Source organism: Salvelinus sp. IW2-2015, linkage group LG15 (genome assembly GCF_002910315.2).
Source record: "Salvelinus sp. IW2-2015 linkage group LG15, ASM291031v2, whole genome shotgun sequence".
NCBI lineage: Eukaryota > Metazoa > Chordata > Actinopteri > Salmoniformes > Salmonidae > Salvelinus > Salvelinus sp. IW2-2015.
In genome coordinates, this window is record NC_036855.1 from 10,864,073 (window position 1) to 10,889,097 (window position 25,025).

The 25,025-nt window shown below is 42.2% G+C and overlaps 2 protein-coding genes across 2 annotated transcripts in view; one reads left to right on the forward strand and one right to left on the reverse strand.

The window, feature by feature from the left end:
• Positions 1 to 25,025, forward strand: part of LOC111973875 (BDNF/NT-3 growth factors receptor-like) — a 74,563-nt gene that overhangs the window by 30,747 nt on the left and 18,791 nt on the right. The gene's annotated exons all lie outside the window — the stretch shown is intronic.
• On the reverse strand, positions 22,060 to 23,957 carry LOC111973877 (forkhead box protein D1). Its single transcript, XM_024001317.2, has one exon. The coding sequence runs from the start codon at positions 23,676 to 23,678 to the stop codon at positions 22,674 to 22,676; it is 1,005 nt and encodes a 334-aa protein (XP_023857085.1). The 5' UTR covers positions 23,679 to 23,957; the 3' UTR covers positions 22,060 to 22,673.

The following is a 25,025-nucleotide window of genomic DNA, read 5'->3' on the forward strand; positions in this document are numbered from 1 at the left end:
GATGCCTTGCGCATACGATGCGCACATGCACACGTACGCATGCGCCATACAAACTCACTCTGTATAGACATTTAACACCGCATGTGTTCACACACACACAGGCACGCGTCGTTCCTCCAGGGGTGGGCAATTTCCTAAAATTATGAAGAGGACGTGGATGTAACCGATAAAATGGACACGGGAATCGCCGTGTTTTGTGTATCACAAATAGGGGATAACACCCCAAAGGAAAACATGCAGACACGTACAGACAAATAGATATCTATTGGGAAAACCTAATAAGATCCATTTTCCTATGTCTGCAATGCATGGTGGGCCTAATACTATCATTCTCATAAATTTTCCTCAAGACCCCTGCTTCCTCCTCTCTCTCTTTCTCTCTCTCAAGGTCAATTCCTCTTTTTTTTTTATGTCTCCGTCATTTCCTACCCAGACAGGTTTCTGAAAACAAAACATTGCCCCAAAGGCCCCAGAGAATGATGACCATTCGGACTGTGATTGGCAATTAGGCTAAGTATCACTGTAGGTTATACATATAAACAATCATTTCTATGAGTTTTAGCCTCTATATGAGGTATAGCTCCTGATGAGGTATATCTTCCTATGAGTTTAGGCGTTACTATCGAGTTTTAGCTACTATGAGCTGGTTAAAGCTACTGGGAATAGCTCCTTATGACGAGTTTAGCCTAATTATGATCATTGAGTTTAGCGCCTATGAGTATATTTTCTCCGATGAGTTTAGCTACTATTTGAGAGGTTAGCTCCTATGAGGTAATCTCCTATCGGCGGGAGCGCTGGATCAGGGGATCGGGGGTGGTAGCGAGTGCGGTTGGAGGCGGTGCCCAGCGCGCTGGAGTAGCGGGAGGACGAGGTGGAGTTTATATCTCCTATGAGTTTAGCTACTATGAGCTTTAGGCTACTATGGGTATATCTCCTATGAGTTTAGCTACTAATGAGTTTAGCTACTATGAGTTAGCTACTATGAGTATTATTCTCCCTTATGCAGTTTAGCTACTATGAGTTTAGGCTTACTTCATGAGTATATCTCCTTATGAGTTTAGCTACTATGAGTTTAGCTACTATGAGTATTATCCACCCATCCTATGAGTTAGCTTACTATGATTGAGCTACGATGGAGGTATATTCTCACTATGAGTTTAGCTACTATGAGTTTAGCTCCTATGAGTATATCTCCTATGAGTTTAGCTACTATGAGTTGCTCCTATGAGTTATATCGTCCCCTAATGGAGTTAGCTACTATGAGTTTAGCTACTATGAGGTATATCTCCTATAGTTTAGTACTAGTTGAGTTTAGCTACTATGAGTTATATCTCCTATGAGTTTAGCTACTATGAGTTTAGCTGCCTATGCAGTATAGCTCCTATTGAGTTTAGCTACTATGAGTTTAGCTACTTATGGGTATACTCCTATGAGTTTAGCTTACTATGAAGTTTAGCTCCTATGAGTTTAGCTTTACTATGAGTTTAGCTACTATGAGTTTAGCTACTATGAGTTTAGCTCCTATGAGTATATCTCCTATGAGTTTAGCTACATTGAGTTTAGCACTATGCAGTATATCTCCTATGAGTTTTTAGCTACTATGAGTTTAGCTACTATGAGTATTCTCCCTATTGAGTTTAGCTTACTATGAGTTTAGCTCCATGAGTTTAGCTTACTATGGGCTATAGCTCCTATGAGGTTTAGCTACTATGAGTTTAGCCTAACTATGAGTTTAAGCTACTATGAGGTTTAGCTCCTATGAGTATATCTCTATGAGTTTAGCTACTATGAGTTTAGCTACTATTGGAGTTTAGCTACTAGAGTTTAGCTACGATGAGCTTTACTCCTATGAGTTATATCTCCTATAGTATTAGCTACTATATTTTTAGCTACTATGAGATATCTCCTATGCAGTTTAGCTACTATGAGTTTAGCTCCTATGAGTATATTCTCCTATGCAGTTTAGCACTATGAGTTTAGCTACTATGATATATCTCCTATGAGTGTTAGCTTACTATGGGTTTTAGCTCCTATGAGTTTAGCTACTATGAGTTTAGCTACTATTGGAGTTTAGCTACTATGAGTTTAGCTAGCGTATGAAGTATATCTCCTATGAGTGATAGGCTTACTTATGCAGTTTTAGCCTACTATGAGTTTAGCTACTATGAGTTTAGCTACTATGGATAAGCTCCTATGAGTTTAGCTTCCTATGCAGTTTAGCTACTAATGGAGTTTAGCTTACTATGAGGTTAGCTACTATGAGTTTAGCTCCCTATGGTATATCGCCTGATGAGTTTAGATACTGATGAGTTTTAGTACTATGAGTTTAGCTACTCGATGAGTTAGCTCCTTAGGAGCTTAGCTCCTATGGAGTTTGAGCTACTTATGAGGATTAGCTACTATGGGCATTAGCTCCTATAGTTAGCTCCTATGAGTATATATCCTATGAAGTTTAGCTACTATGGCATAGCTCCTATGAGTTTGCTCCGTATGAGTATATCTCCTATGAGTTTAGCTACTAGGGTATAGCTACTATTGAGTTGAGCTACTATGAGTTTAGCTACTATGTGGTTTAGCTACTATGGGCATAGCTCCTATGAGATTAGCTACTATGGGCATAGCTCCTATGAGATAGCTACTAATGGGCAAGCTCCTATGAGTATAATCTCTCTATGAGTTTAGCTACTATGAGTATATCCCTATGAGTTAGCTACTATGGGTTTAGCTACTATGAGTTTGCTACTATGGGTATAGCTCCTTTGAGGTTAGCTACTATGAGATTAGGCTACTATGAGTATATTCTCCTATGAGTTTAGCTCCTATTGAGTTTAGCTACTATTGGGCTATAGCTCCTATGAGTTTAGCTTACTGATGCGGTATAGCCTCCTATGAGTTTTAGCTACTAGGGGTATTATCTCCTATCCTTTCTACTATGATGCTACTTGAGTTAAGCTACTGATGGAGTATTCTCCTATGGTTAGTACTAGGGATACTCTATGAGTTTAGCTACATGGGTATAGCTCCAGAGTTTAGCTACTATGGGTATAGTCCTATTGAGTTTAGCTACTATGAGTTTAGCTACTATGAGTTTAAGCTTCTATGAGTTTAGCTACTATGGTTTAGCTACTATGGGATAGCTCCTATGATTAAGCACTGCCAGTTCAGTTGAAAGCACTCAATAATTATAACTACAACTAATATTGTAGCAAGGCTGTATCTATTCTGGGTGGATTTGCGTGTAACGTATAAAAAGCAACATGCGGTCTTGAAAGAACATAGTCCACCCGAGCTGCGGGTTTTTTGCCTGCTACCAGATATATATTCTGTTCCATGACCCGGTGAGTTCCCCAGGGCACAAAACTTACCTTGTGGCCTTCTGCTTCAAATTGGTAGAAATATACTTAGACTGAATATTAAACAAAATGTACATTACACATATAGTGAATATACATGTAAGAGAGCGTGAGCTGAAGGTAGACCCTTCAGAGCAGAGGAAAGTGCTTTAACAAACTTCATGCAAATACATGTACATATGATCATTTATATTGCTCTGTCTGTAAAGCCTTTATCCGTTCTAAAAGCTTGCACGGCAGCCCAGTCAGTTGAACACAAAACATCCCCAGTCAGATTGGGCCTGCCCTTCAAAGACGACCTCAAAGTTCACAGACAATCAACTTCCTTTATGCTCTCTCACCCGTGACAAAAAGAGGAGAGAAGAAACTAGACAAATTGTTGACATTTTCATTTGGGCTCCTGCGGTACTGTGTGAAACCCAAACTGTAGATCAGCGAATAATAATAGCAACAAAACCCTAACAGACCACTTTCCGCGTCACCCCTGACTGAGGAATAAAGCAGAGAGAAGTGTTTTAATGTTAGACCGACAACGGTTCTCTCATGCAAAACACTAAACAATCAGCTCAATAAAAATGTCCCGAGGAAGAAATCAGAGTTGTTTCGGCGTGGTTTTAATGTTAGATTGTTTTAATGTCAGAGCGACAACGTTCTCTCACGTTTCTCTCAATGTTCTTCTTTATAAAAAGTTCCTGAGACATTGTCAGGAGCTTTATAGTGTAATTATAGCTCCGGTCGATAGGGAAGATTTGCAGGTAATGTGTGTGTGTGTGTGTGTGTGTGTGTGTGTGTGTGTGTGTGTGTGTGTGTGTGTGTGTGTGTGTGTGTGCTGTGTGGGTGTGTGTGTGTGTGTGTGTGTGTGTGTGTGCGCGTGTGTGTGCATGCATGTGTTTGTTTGTGCGTGTGCAGTTGTGTAAAGTTTTTTTAAAGTCATCCCTGATCATCCCTACTGCCTCTGATCTGACAGACTCACTAAACACAAATGCTTTGTTTTGTAAATGATGTCTGAGTGTTGAACTGTGGTTCTTAAACAAACAAGAAAATTGTGCCGTCTGGTTATCTTAATATAAGGATTTTAAAATGATTTATGTTTACTTTGATACGTAAGTATATTTGAGCAATTACATTTACTTTTAATACAAATAGCATTTTACTGGGTAACTTTCATTTTCTATTAAGGTGTCTTTACTTTTTACTAAAGTATGACAATTGGATACTTTTTCCACCACTGTATGTGTGTGTGTCACTGTAACAATATTGATCACAGCTGGTTTGTACAACATGTCCTAACGATGAGTGAAGAGCAAGGTGAAATGGAAAAAGTAATTACTGTCACAGCACCACCCAAAGTCATCACTGTGCAGGACCCACCAAAGTAATTCACTGTACAGGACCACCAAAGTAATCACTGTACAGGACCACCAAAGTAATCACTGTACAGGACCACCAAAGTAATCACTGTACAGGACCACCAAAGTAATCACTGTACAGGACACCAAAAATCCTGTACAGGATACCAAAGTCATCACTGTACAGGATACCCACAGTCATCACTGTACAGGATCACCACAGTCATCACTGTGCAGGACCACCAAAGAATCACTGTACAGGACCCAAAGTCATCACTGTACAGGACACCAAGTCATCCCTGTACAGGATCACCAAGTCATCACTGTCCAGGATCACCACAGTCATCACTGTACAGGCCACCACAGTCATCACGTACAGGATCACCAAAGCATCACTCCAGGATCACACAGTCATCACATGTCCAGGACACCACAGTCATCACTGTACAGGATCACCACAGTCATCACTGTACAGGATCACCACAGTCATCACTGTACAGGACCACCACAGTCATCACTGTACAGGACCACCACAGTCACCACTGTACAGATCACCAAAGTCATCACTGTACAGGATCACCACAGTCATCACTGTACAGGATCACCAAGTCATCACTGTACAGGATCACCAAAGTCATCACTGTACAGGATCACCACAGTCATCACTGTACAGGATCACCACAGTCATCGCTGTACAGGATCAACATATACCAATAACAGAGTACTCATGATGTACAGATATTCATCTATATGTCTGTACATCTTAACTCCATTAAGTCCACATCATTTAACAAATGACTACATGCTTCATAACATATACACACACACACACGCAAACACACACATGAGCACTCAAGCACACACACACACACATAAGCATTCATGCGCACACACAGATGGGCTCCATGGCCACGTTTCCTCAGCCTCATGTAAACACTATTGTGTGTCTGGTGATAGGAATCAGTACGGCCTAATTGTTTGAGGCAATACTCGCCAGTGCTATAGATGGAGAAAGTGACAAACAATACAGTGCAGCGTGTTGGTGTGTGTGTGTGTGTGTGTGTGTGTGAGAGAGAGATGAGAGAGAGAGAGAGACGGCCAGTGGACAGACGACAGACACGTCTAAGCTCATAACCACAGATGCATTTGGGTGTTATTTTTCCTGGTTGTCTTGGAGTCTGGCTGTTCTTCTTCAAACAGAACAAAATGCAGTAGTTATGATGGGGTGAACTCCCATTAGGTGAGAGTCCATTTAGCACTGGAATAAGCCAATATATAGAAAGACTAAGGCAATTTGAGAGCTGGGTGAATGTGCCAAATGCTATGATTTTGAGTAGATAGGACTTTTATAGGAGATGGAGCCCAGAACAATTACTCATACAGTAGACTGTAGTGTTTATCATTGTATTTCTATCTGCTTCCTGTAATGTCAGGGAGAATCTAAACGAACATTGCACTTACTAAATGTTGGTTAGCATTATCAATTTTTCCCAGTACAGGGAAAAATGTCAAGCTACACAATTATGTCTCCACTCAGTCATAATAGTGAATTAGCTGGGCTGGAACGACGCCATAGAAGAGCTGAACGTCAGTCGATGTCGACGGTCACACATGACTCTTTCCCAGGATGCACCTGGCCGGAAGGGGTCGAACGGACGCAGGGGACAGCTGTTTCCTGTGCACACTTCCTGGCAGCAGAGGGAGATGGTGTGTTGTGTGTGTGTTGTGTAGGGGGGGGGGTCGTAAGGGCATTGGTGAGGCCTTCGGTCCTTTCCAAACAGGATATATCTGCCACAGCCACAGGTGTGAAAGCAGCGGACCACCAACGCCCATCACTCACACACACCACGCATGCAGCGGAATCTCACTGCACTGAGAACCCATGTTTCTGACTGGCTGGGAAGGGCAGCGGGGGAGGGGGGAGAGTTAGAGAGGGTGAAGTACTATAGCAACTCAGTTATGGACAGAGGATTGACCCGTTGGGAAAGAGTGGGAGAATGGCTGTTGGAATGATACAAGATGATCGCTTCCTTTAACAGCAGATGCCACGGTTAACACAAAGTTCAAGTTCACAGCCACAAAGCAAACGCGGTAACTTACATTTCTGGATATTTCAAATCTGTCCCCACAGTTAAAGCATTAACTACTGTGTAATGCATTATCAACCCACCAATTGGTAAGTGGTACATGGGACCTATCCTCACAGCCACGGTCTCTGCTACAATCAACTTCCCTATATGACCCTTGACCCCCGGCAAGTCCTCATCCTCATTCTATCACGTGCTCATCCCACTTCCGCCTTTTGGCAAAGCCGCCACAGATACTTCCAAAAGGAGAAACTACAATGGCTGAGTGGGTTAGGGGTTGTGTGTGTGTGTGCGTACATGCGTCCGTGCTTGTCAGTCTGTGAATGTGTGTGTGTGTCTGTATTCTTGCGAGCAAGTTTTCCGTCTGCTTATCTGCGTGCACGCGTGTTAGTGTGTGTGCAAGCCCGTCTGTGTGTGTGCGCGTACATGTGTGTGTGTATGTATCTGTGTGAGTGTGTAATCCCCCAGGGTCACGATGACACTGTGTACCACAACAGAGTATCTTCTTCCTCTCTCCACTCATATTCCCCATCAACAGCACGGACACCGTCCAAATTCCACCCGAAATGGGTTCCGGCGTTCCGGGTTCATTCAGCGTGACCGACGATGAAGCCGCGGGCGGTGAGCCATGTTTGTCGAAACCTCTGTCCGTCCTGCAAATAGGAAATACCGCCACAATCACTTTTCCACTTTCACTCACCAATTTTCCCAAATAACTTGTTCCCATGTGAGTGTTAACCTACACTACTCAACCGTGTTCAGTCTCTGTACACGTCCCGAATACAACCTCTAGGTGGAACAAAGGCCTGCGGTAGCCTACAGAAAGCTGGCACCACTACAGTTCAAGTCCTCCTGGAAATTCCCTGTGCAGTTCTCCAAGTTCACCACATGGTGGTGCTGTTCTGGTATTCCCCAGCCTCTGCTCTGCCTCTTCTGGGTGGGCTGCTGGCTCAGTTCTATCGTGCTGTGAGAGAGTGGGTGGTCCAGGCCAGGTGGAAGAGAAGAGATTATCACCATGCCTGCCTGCACTCACAAAAAGAGAGGGAGGAGGAAAGAAAGAATGAACTGGAGAGAGAGAGAGAGAGAGAGAGAGAGAGGAGAGAGAGAGAGAGAGAGAGAGAGAGAGAGAGAGAGAGGAGAGAGAGAGAGATGAGAGAGAGAGAGAGAGAGAAGAGAGAGAGAGAGGAGAGAGAGAGAGAGAGAGAGAGAGAGAGAGAGAGAGAGAGAGAGAGAGAGAGAGAGAGAGGAATGAAGAGGGAGAGAAAACTAATATGTTCTGCCTGAGATAGACATCTGCCATCCAGATGTGAACTTCATGGAATGAAATGAAAGTAAAAAAGGATGAGAGAGAGAGAGAGTAGTGGTGGGGGGTGTTGGCCATGATGTTTGAAGAACTGGAGTTCAGTCTCTCCTCTCTTCTCCTCTCGCCTTCCCTTCTTCCACCACCTCCCAAGGGTTCATAGATCTACTTGAATGTGATGATAAGGAAGACACCTGTCTAAACATGGAGATGGTGATGAAGAGGGAGAATGTACAGTATGTACCATGGGGATAGATGTGATGGTGATGAAGAGGGAGAATGTACAGTATGTACCATGGGGATAGATGTGATGGTGATGAAGAGGAGAATGTACAGTATGTACCATGGGATAGATGTGATGGTGATGAAGAGGGGAATGTACAGTATGTACCATGGGGATAGATGTGATGGTGATGAGAGGGAGAATGTACAGTATGTACCATGGGATAGATGTGATGTGATGAAGAGGGAGAATGTACAGTATGTACCATGGGGATAGATGTGATGGTGATGAAGAGGGAGAATGTACAGTATGTACCATGGGGATAGATGTGATGGTGATGACGAGGGAGAATGTACAGTATGTACCATGGGGATAGATGTGATGGTGATGAGAGGGAGAATGTACAGTATGTACCATGTGGGATAGATGTGATGGTGATGAGAGGGAGATGTACAGTATGTACCATGGGGATAGATGTGATGGTGATGAAGAGGAGAATGTACAGTAGTACCATGGGGATAGATGTGATGGTGATGAAGGGTAGAATGTACAGTATGTACCATGGGGATAGATGTGATGGTGATGAAGAGGGAGAATGTACAGTATGTACCATGGGATAGATGTGATGTGTGATGAAGAGAGAGAATGTACCAGTATGACCATGGGGATAGATGTGATGTGATGAAGAGGGAGAATGTACAGTAATGCTACCATGGGGATAGAATGATGGTGATGAAAGGGAATGTACAGTATGACCATGGGGATAGATGTGATGGTGATGAAGAGGAGGAAGGATGTACCATGGGGATAGGATGATGGTGATGAAGGGGGAATGTACATGTTACCATGGGGAAAGAGATGATGGTATGAAGAGGGGAATGTACAGTATGTACCATGGGGATAGATTGTTGGTGATGAAGAGGGGAGATGTACAGTATGTACCATGGGGATAGATTGATGGTGATGAAGAGGGGGAATGTAGTACCATGGGGATAGATGTGATGGTGATGAAGAGGGAATGTACAGTATGTACCATGGGGATAATGTGATGGTGATGAAGAGGGAAATTTACAGTATGTACCATGGGGATAGATGTGATGGTGATGAAGAGGGAGAATGTACAGTATGTACCATGGGGATAGATGTGATGGTGATGAAGAGGGAGAATGTACAGTATGTACCATGGGGATAGATGTGATGGTGATGAAAGGGAGGAATGTACAGTATGTACCATGGGGATAGATGTGATGGTGGATGAGAGGGAGATGTACAGTATGTACCATGGGATAGATGTGATGGTGATGAAGAGGGAGAATGTACAGTATGTACCATGGGGATAGATGTGATGGTGATGAGAGGGAGAATGTAAATGTACCATGGGGATAGATGTGATGGTGATGAAGAGGGAGAATGTACAGTATGTACCATGGGGATAGATGTGATGGTGATGAGAAGGGAGAATGTACAGTATGTACCATGGGATAATGTGATGGTGATGAGAGGGAGAATGTACAGTATGTACCATGGGGATAGATGTATGGTGATGAAGAGGGAGAATGTACAGTATGTACCATGGGATAGACGTGATGGTGATGAAGAGGGGGAAATGTATGTACCATGGGGATAGATGTGATGGTGATGAAGAGGGATTGTATGTACCATGGGGATAGATGTGATGGTGATAAGAGGGGAATGTATGTACAATGGGGTAGATGGCATACACTGTAGAAGAACAGGGCTATCGATACTGTAATCATCAAGGTCGACCACAATTTTCACTCTGTCCTGCCCAGTCTCCACACACACCCATGTGTCTGCATTCTGCTGTCTAGCTGTTGACGTATCTTACAGTGGGTGAACCCTGTGTTTAACATGCTCTAYATGGGTGGTTCAGGGCTCTTAGCCTTGTAAACCCAGGATGAAAGCTGCAGCCAAATTAATCAAATAAAGCCTAACAGGGAAAAGAAGTGGCCTGTAACACAGCATTAGATTGTAATTGCACTTTTCAATGATAAAAAAACAATCTCTGTTTTGGTGGTCCTGGCTATCGTGCAATTTATAAAACAAATCGGTCAGTGTGTGTGTGTGTGTGTGTTTGTGTGTGTGTGTGTGTGTATGTGCAGGGCAGCAGCCCTTACAAGGCTCTGGCATGCATTGAGACAAAGGTTAATAACTTTATTTATAAAACATTTTTCATTTCCACATGTTTCTCATAGTTGGCTGAAACGACCCAATAAATAACTTGTACTCATAATGAGAGATTTAGTTCAACCTGTATGCAGAGAAAATAAAACATCCTGGATTACCCTCTAACCCCATACACTATCCCTATTCATATCTCTACATGTACAGATACACGGTACACACACACACACACACACACACACATACACACACACACACACACACACACACACGTCCATACACACAAAAACACATACACACACGCGCACACACACAGCCAGGAAGGTGTGTGTGTTACCTGTAACTATTAAAGGTTATATGTGGTAACGTTCTTGGTTATAGGGTGTTATTAGTTTTATTCACGTTGGCCTCGTAATGGGGTGTTGTTTTTGCTCCGGCTGTATAAAAGGGCTGTAAAACAACACCTTTCCATCCCCTTTTTGAGTGATTAACCAGGGAAGAGAACAGACCTCCACAAAGCAGAGTYGAATGCGTTAGATGAATGGTGGCTAGGAAATACTAGGGACTTTTTCATAGCCACCGTGCTTCTACATCTGCATTGCTTGCTGATTGGGGTTTWAGGYTGGGTTTCTGTATAGCACTTTGTGACATCTGCTGATGTAAAAAGGGCTTTATAAATACATTTGATTGTTAAAAAGCCCATGTTCAGTTGTTATTAACTTTTGTAGTTGTCTAATTACAAGTCATTCACTMATTGACTCAGTTTGGCTTAAAGCCATATTCCATTATTAACCTTRTATTTTTGCAATTTCATTGACTYGATCTCAMTTCAACGTGGCAGGATCTTTTCATCAGTATGAAATACCAGAGAAAGTCACAATCAGATACAAATAAAACGTATGGAGTCTGTGATACATTATATAAATGACAGCCCACTTTCATAAACGATTGAATATGAGTCTTGAGTCATCTGTACAGGCTCAATACAGGCCTCTGAGCGCTTAGTCCTGCCCTGCTTTACTCAAGCACAGCAAAAAACTCAGCTAAGTAGACCACTGTCAGTCAGCAACCAGACAGAAGCTGGGATGACACTTCACACAACTAGGAAATACAAAAGAAAAGGGGAAACCAGAGAGAGAGAAAAGCCTGACTCTTTCACAAAACACAAAAACATGAGCCGAGTTGAAAGACATAAGAGCCCTGAATGGATTTGTATTGAATGACCATATGGAGACCAGACTTGTAGCAGGGTTATAATCACATGAGTCAAATTACAATGTGGTGCAAGTGGTTTTCATTTCAGGCGTTGTGGTGTGTTGTGTGTGTGTGAGTGTGTAAAGATTCCTAGTCAATGACTTTTTGATTGACAGATTGATTGGCGGTGCGTGGGGCAGTTCTGCGTGACTTATAATGTAGCAACACTTCCTATATGTCAACCCATTTTAATGTAGGCAACCCTTAAATTAGCAACACTTCTTATAATGTAGCAACACTTCTTATAATGTAGCAACACTTCCTTTATAATGTAGCAACACTTCTCATAATGTAACAACACTTCATTATATGTAGCAACCCCTTCACTTATAATGTAAGCAAACCCTTCTTATAATGTAGCAACCCTTCTTATAATGTAGCAAACACTTCTTATAATGTAGCAAACATTCCTATAATGTAGCAACACTTCTTACAATGTTTAACAACAGTTCTTATAATGTAACAACCCTTCTTATAATGTAGCAACACTTCTTAAATGTAGCAACCCTTCTTATAATTACAAACACTTCTTATAATGTAGCAACCCTTCTTATAATGTAGCAACACTCTCTATACTGTAGCAACCCTTCTTATAATGTAACAACCCTTCTTATAATGTAGCAACCCTATCTTTAGTAATGTAGCAACACTTCTTATAATGTAAGCAGCCCTTCTTATAATGTAGAACCCTTCTTATGATGTAGCAACATTCTTATACTGTGTGCAAACACTTCTTATAATGTAGCAACCCTTCTTTATAATGTACAACTTTCTTATAATTGTAGCCAACACTTCTTATAATGTAGCAACACTTCTAATAAATGTAGCAACCCTTCCTATAAGGTAGCAACCATTCTTATAATGTAGCAACACTTTCCTTACAATGTAGCAAACACTTCTAATAATGTAGCAACCCTTCCTATAATGTAGCAACACTTCATAATAATGGAGCAACACCTCTTCTATAATGTAGCAAACCCTTCTTATAATGTAGCAACACTTCTTACAATGTAGCAACACTTCTAATAATGTTAGCAACACTTCTTATAATGTAGCAAACACTTCTTACAATGTAGCAAACACTTTAATAATGTAGCAACACTTCTATAATGTAGCAACACTTCTTATGATGTAGCAACACTTCTTATAATGTAGCAACCACTCTTATAATGTAGCAACCCTTCTCTATAATGTAGCAACACTTCTTATATGTAGCAACCGTTCTTATAATGTAGCAACACTTCTTATAATGTAGCAACCCTTCTTATACTGTAGCAACCCTTCTTATAATGTAGCAACACTTCTTATAATGTAGCAACCCTTCTTATAATGTAGCAACCCTTCTTATAATGTAGGCAACCCTTCTTATAATGTAACAACCCTTCTTATAATGAGCAACACTTTTATAATGTAGCAACCCTTCTTATAATGTAGCAAACATCTTTACAATGTAGCAACAGCTTATAATAATGTAGCAACACTTCTTATGATGTAGCAAACCCTTCTTTATGATGTAGCAACACTTCTTATAATGTAGCAACACTTCTTATAATGTAGCAACACTTCTTATAATGTAGCAAAACACTTCTTAATAATGTAGCCAACCCTTCTTATAATTAGCAACCCTTCTTATATGTAGCAACCCTTCTTACAATGTAGCAAACACTTCTTATAATGTAGCAACCCTTCTAAAAAATGTAGCAACCCTGTCAAAAAAAATGTAAAGCAACCCTGCTTATAATGTTGCAACACTTCTTATAATGTAGCAACTTCTTATAATGTTAGCAACACTTCTTATATAATGTTAGGCAACACTTCTTATAATGTAGCAACACTTGTAGAATGTAGCAACCCTTTCTTATATGTAGCAACCCTTCTTATAATGTAGCAACCCTTTCTATTACCAATGTAGCAAACCAACCTTCTATTAATGTAGCAACACTTCTTATACTGTAGCAACCCTTCTTATTATGAGCAACCTTCTTATAATGTAGCAACCCTTCTTATAATGTAGCAACCCTTCTTATAATGTAGCAACACTTCTTTATACTGTAGCAACACCTTCTTATAAAGTAAACACCCTTCTTATAATGTAGCAACCCTTCTGTATAATGTAGCAACCCTTCTTATAATGTAGCAACCCTTCTTATAATGTAGCACCCTTCTTATAATGTAGCAACCCTTCTTATGATGTAGCAACACTCTTATACTGTAGCAACAACTTCTATAAATGTAGCAACCCTTCTATAAATGTAACAACCTTTCTTATAATGTAGCAACACTTCTTTATAATGTAGCAACACTTCTAATAATGTAGCAACCCTTCCTATAAATGTAGCAAACACTTCTTATAATGTAGCAACACTTTCCTATAATGTAGCAAACACTTCTTATACTGTAGCAACCCTTCTTATAGATGTAACAACCCTTCTTATAATGTAGCAACACTTTATTAATGTAGCAACCCTTCTTATAATGTAGCACCACTTCTTATAATGAGCAACACTTCTTATAACGTAGAAAACCTTCTTATTAATTGTAGCAACCCCTTCTATAAATGTAGCAACACTTCTTATAATGTAGCAACCCTTCTTATAATGTAACAACCCTTCTTATAATGTAGCAACACTTCTTATAATGTAGCAACCATTCTTATAATGTAGCAACACTTCTTACAATGTAGCAACACTTCTAATAATGTAGCAACCCTTCTATAATGTAGCAACACTTCTTACAATGTAGCAACACTTCTAATAATTGTTAGCAAACTTTCTTATAATGTAGCAAACACTTCTTATGATGTAGCAACACTTTCTTATAATGTTAAGCAACACTTCTATAATGTAGCAAAACCCTTCTTATAATGTAGCAACACTTTCTTATAATGTAGCAACCCTGCTATATAAGTAGCAACACTTCTTATAATGTAGCAACCCTTCTTATACTGTAGCACCCTTCTTATATAGCAACACTTCTTATAAATTGTAGCAACCCTTCTTATAATGTAGCAACCCTTCTTATAATTAGCAACCTTCTTATAATGTTAAGCCAACACTTCTTATAATAGCAAACCACTTCTTATAATGTTAGCAACCCTTCTTAAATGTAGCAACACTTCTTACAATGTAGCAACACTTATATAATGTAGCAACACTTCTTTGATTTAGCAACCCTTCTTATGATGTAACAACACTTCTTATAATGTAGCAACATCTTCTTATAATGGAGCAACACTTCTATAATGTACAACACTTCTTATAATGTTTAGCAACCCTTCTTATAATGTAGCAACTACTTCTTTATAATGTAGCAACCCTTCTTACAATGTAGCAACCTTCTTATATGTAGAACCTCTTCAAAAATGTAGCAGCCCTTCTTACTCGTAGCAAACTTCTTATAATGTAGACACTACTCTTAAAATGTCAGCAACCCCTTTTATGATGTGGCAAACACGTCTTTATAAGGTAATGCAACACTTCTTATTAATCTGTAAGGCCCAGTCTTTTTTTTAAATATTTTTTTATTTTTACCGTTATTTTACCAGGTAAGTTGAACTGAGAACACGTTCTCATTCTGGCAGCAACGACCTGGGGAATAGTTACAGGGGAGAGGATGGTGCGATGGAAGTGAGCCAATTGTAAAACTGGTCAAACATCTCATGTTTTAAATATCTGCCCTTTATGAAACTTTGTGTTTGTTGAAATGTGCTGCAAAGTTTGCTTTATGGTCTATAGTTACAACACATGCAGGTACATACAGGTCCATTATATTACCACCACGCTGTACATACCAGCGCGCCAGTATATTACACGCTGTACATACAGGTTCAGTATATTACCACACTGTACATACAGGTCCAGTTATTTACCACGCTGTCATACAGGTCCGTATATTACCACGTGTACAATACAGTCCAGTGTTACACGCTGTACATACAGGTCCAGTATATTACACGCTGTACATACAGGTCCGTTTATACCACGCTGTACATACGGTCCGATATATTACCACGCTTGTACATACAGGTCCAGTATATTCACACTGTACATACAGGTCCATTATTACCTACGCTATACATACAGGTTCAGTATATTACCACGCTGTACATACAGGCCATTATATTACCACACTGTACATACAGGTTCAGTATATTACCACGCTGTACACACAGGTCCAGTATATTACCACTGTACATCCAGGTCCAGTTTATTACCACGCTGTATTCATCCAGGATCCAGTTTATTACCACGCTGTACATACAGGTCAGTATATTACCACGCTTACATACAGGTCCAGTATATTACCATCAACTGTACGATTACAGGTTCAGTAGTATTACCACACTGTACATCAGGTCAGTAATTACCACGCTGTACATGCAGGTCCAGTTTATTACCACGCTGTACATCAGGCCATTTATTACACACTGTACATCAAGGTCGTTATTACACGCTGTACATACAGGTCCATTATATTACACTGTGAAGCCAACAGAAACAATAGGCACAGACACATGTATCACACACATATAACATATGCATATACACACACATACACATGGATTTAGTACTGTAGATATGTGGTAGTGGTGGAACAGGGTCTTAGGGTACACAGTGTGTGTGGAATCTCTGAATGTATTGTAATGTTTTTAAAACTGTATAAACTGCCTTAATTTGCTGGACCCCAGGAAGAGTAATGGGGATCCATAATAAATACAATTGTCACGCCTGCCCCCGCTCTCTCCTCCCTGGCACTCGAAGGCGCCAGGCTCCCAGCATTACGCACCCTGCCACCATCATTACCCACACTGCCTTCCCCCGTCACGCGCATCAGCGATTATTGAACTCACCTGGACTCAATACCTCTGTCATTACCTCCCTATATCTGTCTGGTTCCCCGCTTTGTTCCCTACTTCAACATGAATTGTCGTTTGTCGTTGTTTACCCGTGTGCTGACGCTGTTCCTGTTTTATTACCTGTCTGTACCTGTTTAAATGTGACTCCCCGTACCTGCTTCTCATCTCCAGCGTCGGTAGTTACAGAATGCTGAAGCCATCATACGAAGCATCGGGGAGTGTGGCGTTCCGGTTGGTGGTGACGTCGGGTCGCGGGGCCCGCCACCGATGGAACGGGGCCTAAGCCAGCTCTTCAGGCTGTCACCCTAGCTGGTCGAGGTTTCTTGCCCCGGTTGGCTCAGAAGGTGCCATCCCACGTCGGGCCTCACTGCTGGATCATCAGTTTTTACGCCCATTGGCTGCCAGGCTGCTATGCCTCCCCAGCATTACGGGGGATTGCAGGAGTGCCGTCTTTCACGCCCTACCGGGATCGTCGGGCTCTTATGCTCAGCCGGCTCCCAGGCTCCCAGCCAGCGCCCGTGCCTTGGCCGGCCCGTCAGGCCTCGCCCGGGGGAGTACTGTCACGCCTGCTCCTGCTCCCCCTCCCTGGCGCTCGAAGGCGCCATGCTCCCCAGCATTACGCACTCCTGCCACCATCATTACACACACACCTGCCTCCCCATCAAGCGCATCAGTGATTATTGAACTCACCTGGACTCAATCACCTCTCTCATTACCTGTCTGGTTACCCACCCTGTTCCCTACTTCAGCATTAATCGTCGTTGTTTACCCGTGTGCTGACGCTGTTCTGTTTACTGTTCTGTTCCTGAATAAATGTTGACTCCCGTACCTGCTTCTCATCTCCAGCGTCGGTCATTACACAAATACAAATTCCAGCAATGCATCCTGTATTCCAAAATGATGCTACTAATTAGGCCTACTGTAGCTAATGAGCTCGGCTACTGAGCTAATGCTCGGCCTACTGTAGCTAAGATGCTAGGCCTACTGTAGCTAATGATGCTAGGCCTACTGTAAATGATGCTAGGCCTACTGTAGCTAATGATGCTAGGCCTACTGTAGCTAATGATGCTGGCCTACTGTAGCTAATGATGCTCGGCCTACTGTAGCTTAATGATGCTAGGCCTACTGTAGCTAATGATGCTAGGCCTACTGTAGCTAATGAGTGGTGTGACAGCTGTGAAACCAGGCGAACTATCAGTGAATAAAATATGAACAGGAAAGGAGAGAGAGAGAGAATCTCTTCATGCACGTTTACTAGACCAAAAATAATTCCACCAGGGTGGTCCGGCAGTGCGTATGTGGGATCGTCAATACGACCCCGGAAAACATCCTAGCAATCCCCCGCTCCCATCTGTGTACTGGCTGGACCCACAAGGCTGGGGAAGGGGGGAAGGAGGAGAGGGTGGGAGTAACAAGTCCTCCTCTAAAATAACAAAGCTACCATTGACACTGTCATTCCCTCCCCCACTGGTCTGGCTGACTCGCCCTTTCTCCCCTACCTCTCCCCCTCTCTGGGTTGAGGAAATGTGGTTCAGGATTGAGGCATGTTGGCTTCAGGTCTAAGTTTCCCTGTGCTGTAAATGCAGTCTTAGGTCAGTCTAGCTTAGGTCAGGTTAGGACTTGGGGAGTGAAGCTGATTCTAGATCTGTAGCACTGGTTTGCCCTGTCTGAACGCACCCTCCACTGTGCGTCTACAATTAAAACACTGTAAAAGCACTCCTTCTCCTTTCTCTCTCTCCTCCTCAGTCCTGCTTTGGGTCTCCAGCACCTGCAGCTCTGGTTTATTGAGCACTGGAGGCAGAGCTGGACACAGAGCAGGGAGAGGAGAAAGAGAGAGGTAGTGATGGCAGGGGTATATGTATGATTTTATGGGCTGTAGGACGGCACACAGCACAGCGCAGTCTGTCCAGCCCCCAAACGCTCCGGAACATACTGTGAGAAACTCTTTATTTAGATTTTCATCCTCCTCTCTCTCTCTCTCTCCTCTCGTTCTAACCCATAACCTAGCATAGGAGACCACCATAGCCTGCTTCAATCTCGGTAACACTTTATGGATTTTCATCCTCCCTCTCTCTCTCTCTCTCTCCCTCCCTTGTTCTAACCCATAACCCTAGGCATAGGAGACCACCACTAGCCTGCTTCAATCTCGGTAACACTTTATTTGGATAGTCCATCTGTAGATGCTCAGACTATCAGTTACATTTCAACTATCTATCTATCTACTAACCCTAACCTTAACCCTTATCCTAACCCTAAACTTAACCCTTACCAATCCTTATTCTAAACCTAACCTTAGCAAGCAGTTGCTTATCAACGGATAGTTTGTTGATAGTATGACAATCTCTAGAGCATCTACAGAGGGACTATCTGACTATCCAAATAAAGTGTGGACTCAATCTCATACTTCAACAGGTTCCACCCAGACAGATCACAACTACCCTAAGTGTCTGAGAACCTAATGAATTGTTCTGTACTATTCCAGATCTGGAGCGAGAGTCCTCAGGCCACGAAGGAAGAAAAGACACTGGAGATCCAGCAGCTTTTTCTAATTAAAAGCCTGGCTATGCTGCCCTAGCCAAAAGCCACAAATAACAACCCTCCAGCAGCAGAGAATTAGGAACCATTTTGTGTTTGCTATATAAAAAAAAAGGAACAGGAGAGGAGGAGGATGCAGCTTACACCAGGACCACCAACACAGTGAGCTAGCTAGCGCTGGGCTGGAGGAACAGCATATTCACTACACAGCCGGCTGGGGTGGCATAGACCTATAATACAGATATGAACTACAGCAGAGGGCAGACTGGCAGAGGGGAGAGGGAGAGGGAGAGGGGCTGAGCAAAGACAAGGAGGTGAGAGTTTGATAGAAAGATAAGCAGGAGGAAGAGAGAGAAGAAGGAAGTGAGGAGCAGTAGGAAAGAGAAGCAGACACAACACACACATACACACTAGTCCACCCTGCCTCGTACACCAAGGTGGCACTAGGAGAGCAGCATAGTTGTGTGTGTGTGTTTCTAACATCAAGTCAACAGTTTTTTCCATCAAAAGAGGCTGATCGGAACCAAATACCCCTCCATCTACAAATCACACAAGACCTGGGTAGTATCTGGGTAGTATCTGGGTAGAATCAAACCCCATAGTACGTGGTCCGATATGCAGAGCTACTTTTCTTTCCGACAGTTCTGTCAATCTGTCTTTCCTCTAAGAAGTAAATGGCTGGTGCTGTTTGTTGACCTGGAAACTGGGGTTTGTGACTGATGTGTGGTAGAGATGGGTATGTGCGCGCACACACATGTAACCGATGTGAAATGGCTAGCTAGTTAGCGGTGGTGCGCGCTAATAGCGTTTCAATCGGTGACGTCACTCGCTTTGAGTTACACACACTGTCACACACACACCACACACACACTGTATACACACACACATAGATTGATATGTGTTGGATCGGTTAAGGGGTGAGTGAGGGTGAAGTCATGACATCTGGCTGTCTTCTTGTGACATCACGTAGCGAGGCTAAACATAGCAGAGCAAATAGGGCTATTTTGACTTTAATTTTTTCCTGCTTTTGTTGTGGTCCTATTTCTAGCTATGAGATAATTGGAAACATTCGCTGCAACACATCTCTAAAAAGTAATAGAAGAGAATCTGGGACCATATCGTAAAATGTCTCTGAGTGCTGATGTGTAGGATCAGTTTTGCCGTTGCACACACTTTTATATCATAATGAATAAGATTATATGGACAAGGGGACCTGATCCTAGATCAGCACTTCTATTCTGAGATGCTTTTTGAATACAGGTCCTGGGTAAGAACATTGCGGTCAAAGTTATTTCAACAGAATAGGATGGAAGGATTTTACTTGACAGTCCCTATTTACACTTATGTGGTAAGAATGGAATTTTTGCACTTACTTCAAAGAGTTAAACTACCTGGTACTTAACAGCACATAGGAGTGGTTGTTTCAGCAAAACACAAAGATCCAAATGTAATTATAGGTAATTATGATGTAATTTCTCAGTAACCGGGTAAATACCTGACTGTAAAATCAAAGCCACTCTTTGTCACCACCATCACCATTGTTAAACTCTCTTTCTCTCGGTTACTCTCAGATGTTCCCTTTACAAACACATCTCCCTGTCCTCTACTAAACTCCTTTCTGGCACCATCATCTGTGTCCTTGTTCTCCTGAAACTCTGAAGCTCCACACAAACACTTGTGCCCGTGCACCCATGTGCACACACACTTTCTCTCTCTCTCTCTCTCTCCATCTATCCCTTCCTCCCTTCATCTCCTGGTTCTCTGTGGATGCATGGTTGAAGTGTGAGCTCATAGCCTTCTGGGTGGCACTCCTGCTATATGTCACTGTCATCTGCTGCCACGAGGGGGGTCCCCTTTTCCAAATACACACTCCTTCATATCGCCCGCCATGCGCACACAGGGGCCTTTAAACACAGTGCAGAGTTGAGTTTTAATGGGGCGCACGGGTGACGTGCACACACACGCACACACAGAGGCAGGGAACGGGGGAAGGAGAAAAAGGTATAATTGATTAAAAGCCCAATATGATGGTGTGTGCCAGGAAAAGCAAACAGCTCATTGAGATGACCAATGATGGAAAGTGGAGAGGTTTTGTGTGTTCCGATGCTCAGCAATCCAATAACACTAGGATTTATAACAGGAGATCAAATGCTCCGAAACACATGTCCATCCATCCACAAATGTATGTATTAAAGTATCCCTATGCTGTATCCACTGATGGTTTCAACTGAAGTGAGTAATATGAGTGTGTTAAAGCTGTGTAGTAATGCTGACATGGGTCTTTCTGCAACAGAGAGGCAGGCATATGGTAAACACTACAGCCCAAGTCCAAGACAAAACGAACTATGCAGCACACAGAATCTATAGACACAGACAAATATAGGCTACATTGAAGTAAACAATTGCACATTACACTCAATATAGCAATGTGATGTTTAATGTAGGCTGGATCTCTCTAGATGCGTCTGATTAATCGTGTAACAACATTACAGAACAAGCAGATGTTCATAACTATTTAGCGTGCCGGATTTGGAACTGTAGGCCTTTATAATACGAAGGCGTTCGTTTTGACAGTGGAATGCCTTCTTTCTAACACATGTACTGGTGCAGGCCACGCACAGATTCACACACACACGCATACAGAAAAACTCGAGCGAGAGATGAAGAATGGGCAGATGTGTGTGTGCACTGTGAGATCTTGCATATATATTACAGCTTAAAAAAACAAACAATTGGTGTGGAAATCAATCACACGTTGACACGAAGAATAAAATAAAATAAACTCAATGTCGTCACATTTAAACGGTTTCCACTCGCGTGCCCAAGCAGGTGAAGCTCGTATTTTCTGCCACCGAGGCATGGCCAAATATAGCAGAAAGTAAGCTATGAATGAAACATTTTCAAATGGTAATTTGTAAAATTAAACGCAAGTCAATCAAACCAATATGCAATTTTAAACAAAAATAAGACCAGCACCTTTCAAAATAAAAGGCTATTGAAAACTGTGTGTTTATGTTTCAGGGCTCCACATAGTTTGCGCTCCAAATATTTTGTGTGTTATTGATTGTAGTGTAGGAAAACAGACTTCGCCTTAAGATAGATAAGGCAAAATATAACATTTTCAAAGTATAGAATTAAATTTGCCACTGCAAGATTGGCGCATATGCTAGATTAGGGAATTCTGAGAGGTTCTGCGTCAGTGAATCAAGACGAGTTGCATAATAAATCTGACATGTTCAATTACAAAATGTTTTTTGCCATGATTTGATTTTTTAAATTCAGTTTGTTTTCAACATTGCAATTAATGATAAGTTGCCAAATGTCGTTATAAATCAAATGAAAACATATCATTATAAAGTGCTTATTTACACAAAATATAGGCCTCAAACATTTATATTGCAAAACATTTTTGGGGTGGCCACTAACATTGTTAGACATTTTGACTCAATTGACACCTTCAAAACATATATTTTTTTTTCATTTGAAGCATTTATTAATTGAATAGATACAAATCTATGAAAGTTGGTTTCCCTGATGAATCCACGTCAATACAGAAAACACTATTGATTAAGCTATTTGTCACCAAGTTGCTGCAAGAGTTCATTTGCTATACGGCTGGAGTTGGGGAGAGAGCGCAGTTTGTGGTACTCGGGATGAAAGCTCCAGAGATGCGGAGCGCCCATCGAATGGAGCGAGGCCGGGGACAGAAATGAAGATCCGGGMACCAAAGCTTGGGCCACTGTGGAGGCTGAGCGGTGCGTCGTTTCGAAATTCTCAAAGCTAAGAGACGGAGGTGTAAGAAACGTCTTTTGGACAATGTTCGAATTCCTTGATAAAAGTGAGGAGAGCGCGGGCAAGATGCTGCTCACTGGTGGGATGCTTTGGTTAGAAACAGATTGATGTTCGATGCCCAAGTGATGGTACAATTCCAAACCGGGTACCTGAAAATGACACGGCCCTATTCCGTTCGCCCCGTAGAAGGAAAATCCAGGGAGCACGCTGCTGCGCTCGAGCGGGCACCGGGTGTCCATCATCCCAAATCGGTAATTCTGCCGTTTGAAACGTTTCCTCCGCCGTAGGAAGCTCCCGTTCTCGAACATATGAGACGACATAGGGTCTAACGTCCAGTAGTTCCCCTTCCCGGGGTTACCGGGCTCCCGGGGCATTTTGACGAAGCAGTCGTTGAGGGACAAGTTGTGACGGATGGAGTTCTGCCACGCGGGGAACTTCTCCCGGTAATACGTGAAGCGCTGGCTGATGAAGTCACATATCTCCGAGAGAGTCAGTCTTTTCTTCGGGCTCTGGAGGATTGCCATGGTGATAAGAGCGATGTAGGAGTACGGAGGTTTCACCGAGGCAGCGATTCTCTTTGTGCACTTTGGCGTAAAGTCACCCTCATCCTCCGTATCCTTCGCTGGCTGTTTTGGAGACAGGGACGCAGCGCGTTGCTGCTCCAAATCGGCCCCGTCTTCTTTGGTCAAAGATACATACCCCTGGTTCCGTGTAGCTTTGTTCCCTTTTCCCTCCACGTCGATATCTGCCCTCTCCATGAGCTCGAGCTCTCCTTCCAGGGTCATAATCCTCTCGCGGGTCCGGTGCCACCTGCATGCGCCAACAGGCGAGATGAGAAGCTTCGGGTCGGACACCAGCCAGAGCSGACACACGCGACGGGCCTGCCTCCTGCCTTTTCGCTTTTCATTAACAAAAAAAAACAAAAAAAAAACAGCTGCACCAAAATACTTTTCACCCCCCTCCTCCTGCTGCTCTTTCTCTTCAGTCCTGAAAATAATTACGACAAAGACTTACTAAAGTAAACATCCATCACAAGCAGTCACAACAATCATTAGGCCTACAAACGTGTTTTTGATCTTGGGGAGAACTAACGTATGGAATAAAGCAGAGGCCATTAGACAACTTTATGTCCAACACACAATGGCACATTAGTACATAGGCACACTTAGTCTGAGGCTTGTTGTCATCCACTCAATAAAATGCACTTTGTTGTACTCAAATCAGAAGCCTGATTGTAAATCATTTGATGGGGGAACTATTGTCAGTTTTCTTCGATGCATTTAACAGATAACAGGACTCAGAATACCCGTTTCCCATTTGTAAAACCATTATTGATACCTACAGCCCTTTATTTTAATAGAATCTGTCTCCCACAACAAATGCCAATCCTACCCAGTTCTCGATCCATAGCATCCTTTATGATGGCTTTTATTTCACTCGAGAGTCAAATATGGTTCAAAATGTATTGTTTTCTAAAAAGAAAAATGAATGAAGCGGAGAGCTAGGACAAATTACTTCGGTGCCAGTGCTGCGCTTTTACGTGTGGTCTCTTTGCAGTAATGCATAAACATTGTAAGGGCGTTAAAGACACTAGCTAACTCGATATCGTATAATCAATTAAAATTCATCATGTATTAGCCATTCTTTCCATTTTGTTTATGGCCAGCTATAACGAATAATATATTATTTAACTAAATGTTATGATTAGGATAGGCTACTTATCTACTATCATGTGAAAGACAAGCTAGCAGTCGCCAGATTTTAATTTAAAACTGGTCTACACTAATACTTAATGAGAATTCCAATATTTCCAGCAGATCCCCAAATCAGCAGATAACGCAAGTGGGTGGCCAAGCACATGGCAAATACTGTGTGGTTATTATTTCTGAATGGATTTGTACTTATCTGATTTGAAAAAAAGACCTCGGCAAAAGAAAAAGCCGTTTACTACAGGCACAAAATAATGCACAGGCCAGGTCAGTATTCAATCCTGCTGCAGCAGTTTCTGATATTAAACTTGCCTCTTTCTATTTTTGATACATTTTAAAGTCCCACTAATTGCATTTAATTTAAGCATAGAAACATCCCTGAAGTAATTCTCACAATCAGTATGAATATGGTTCCGCATCAAA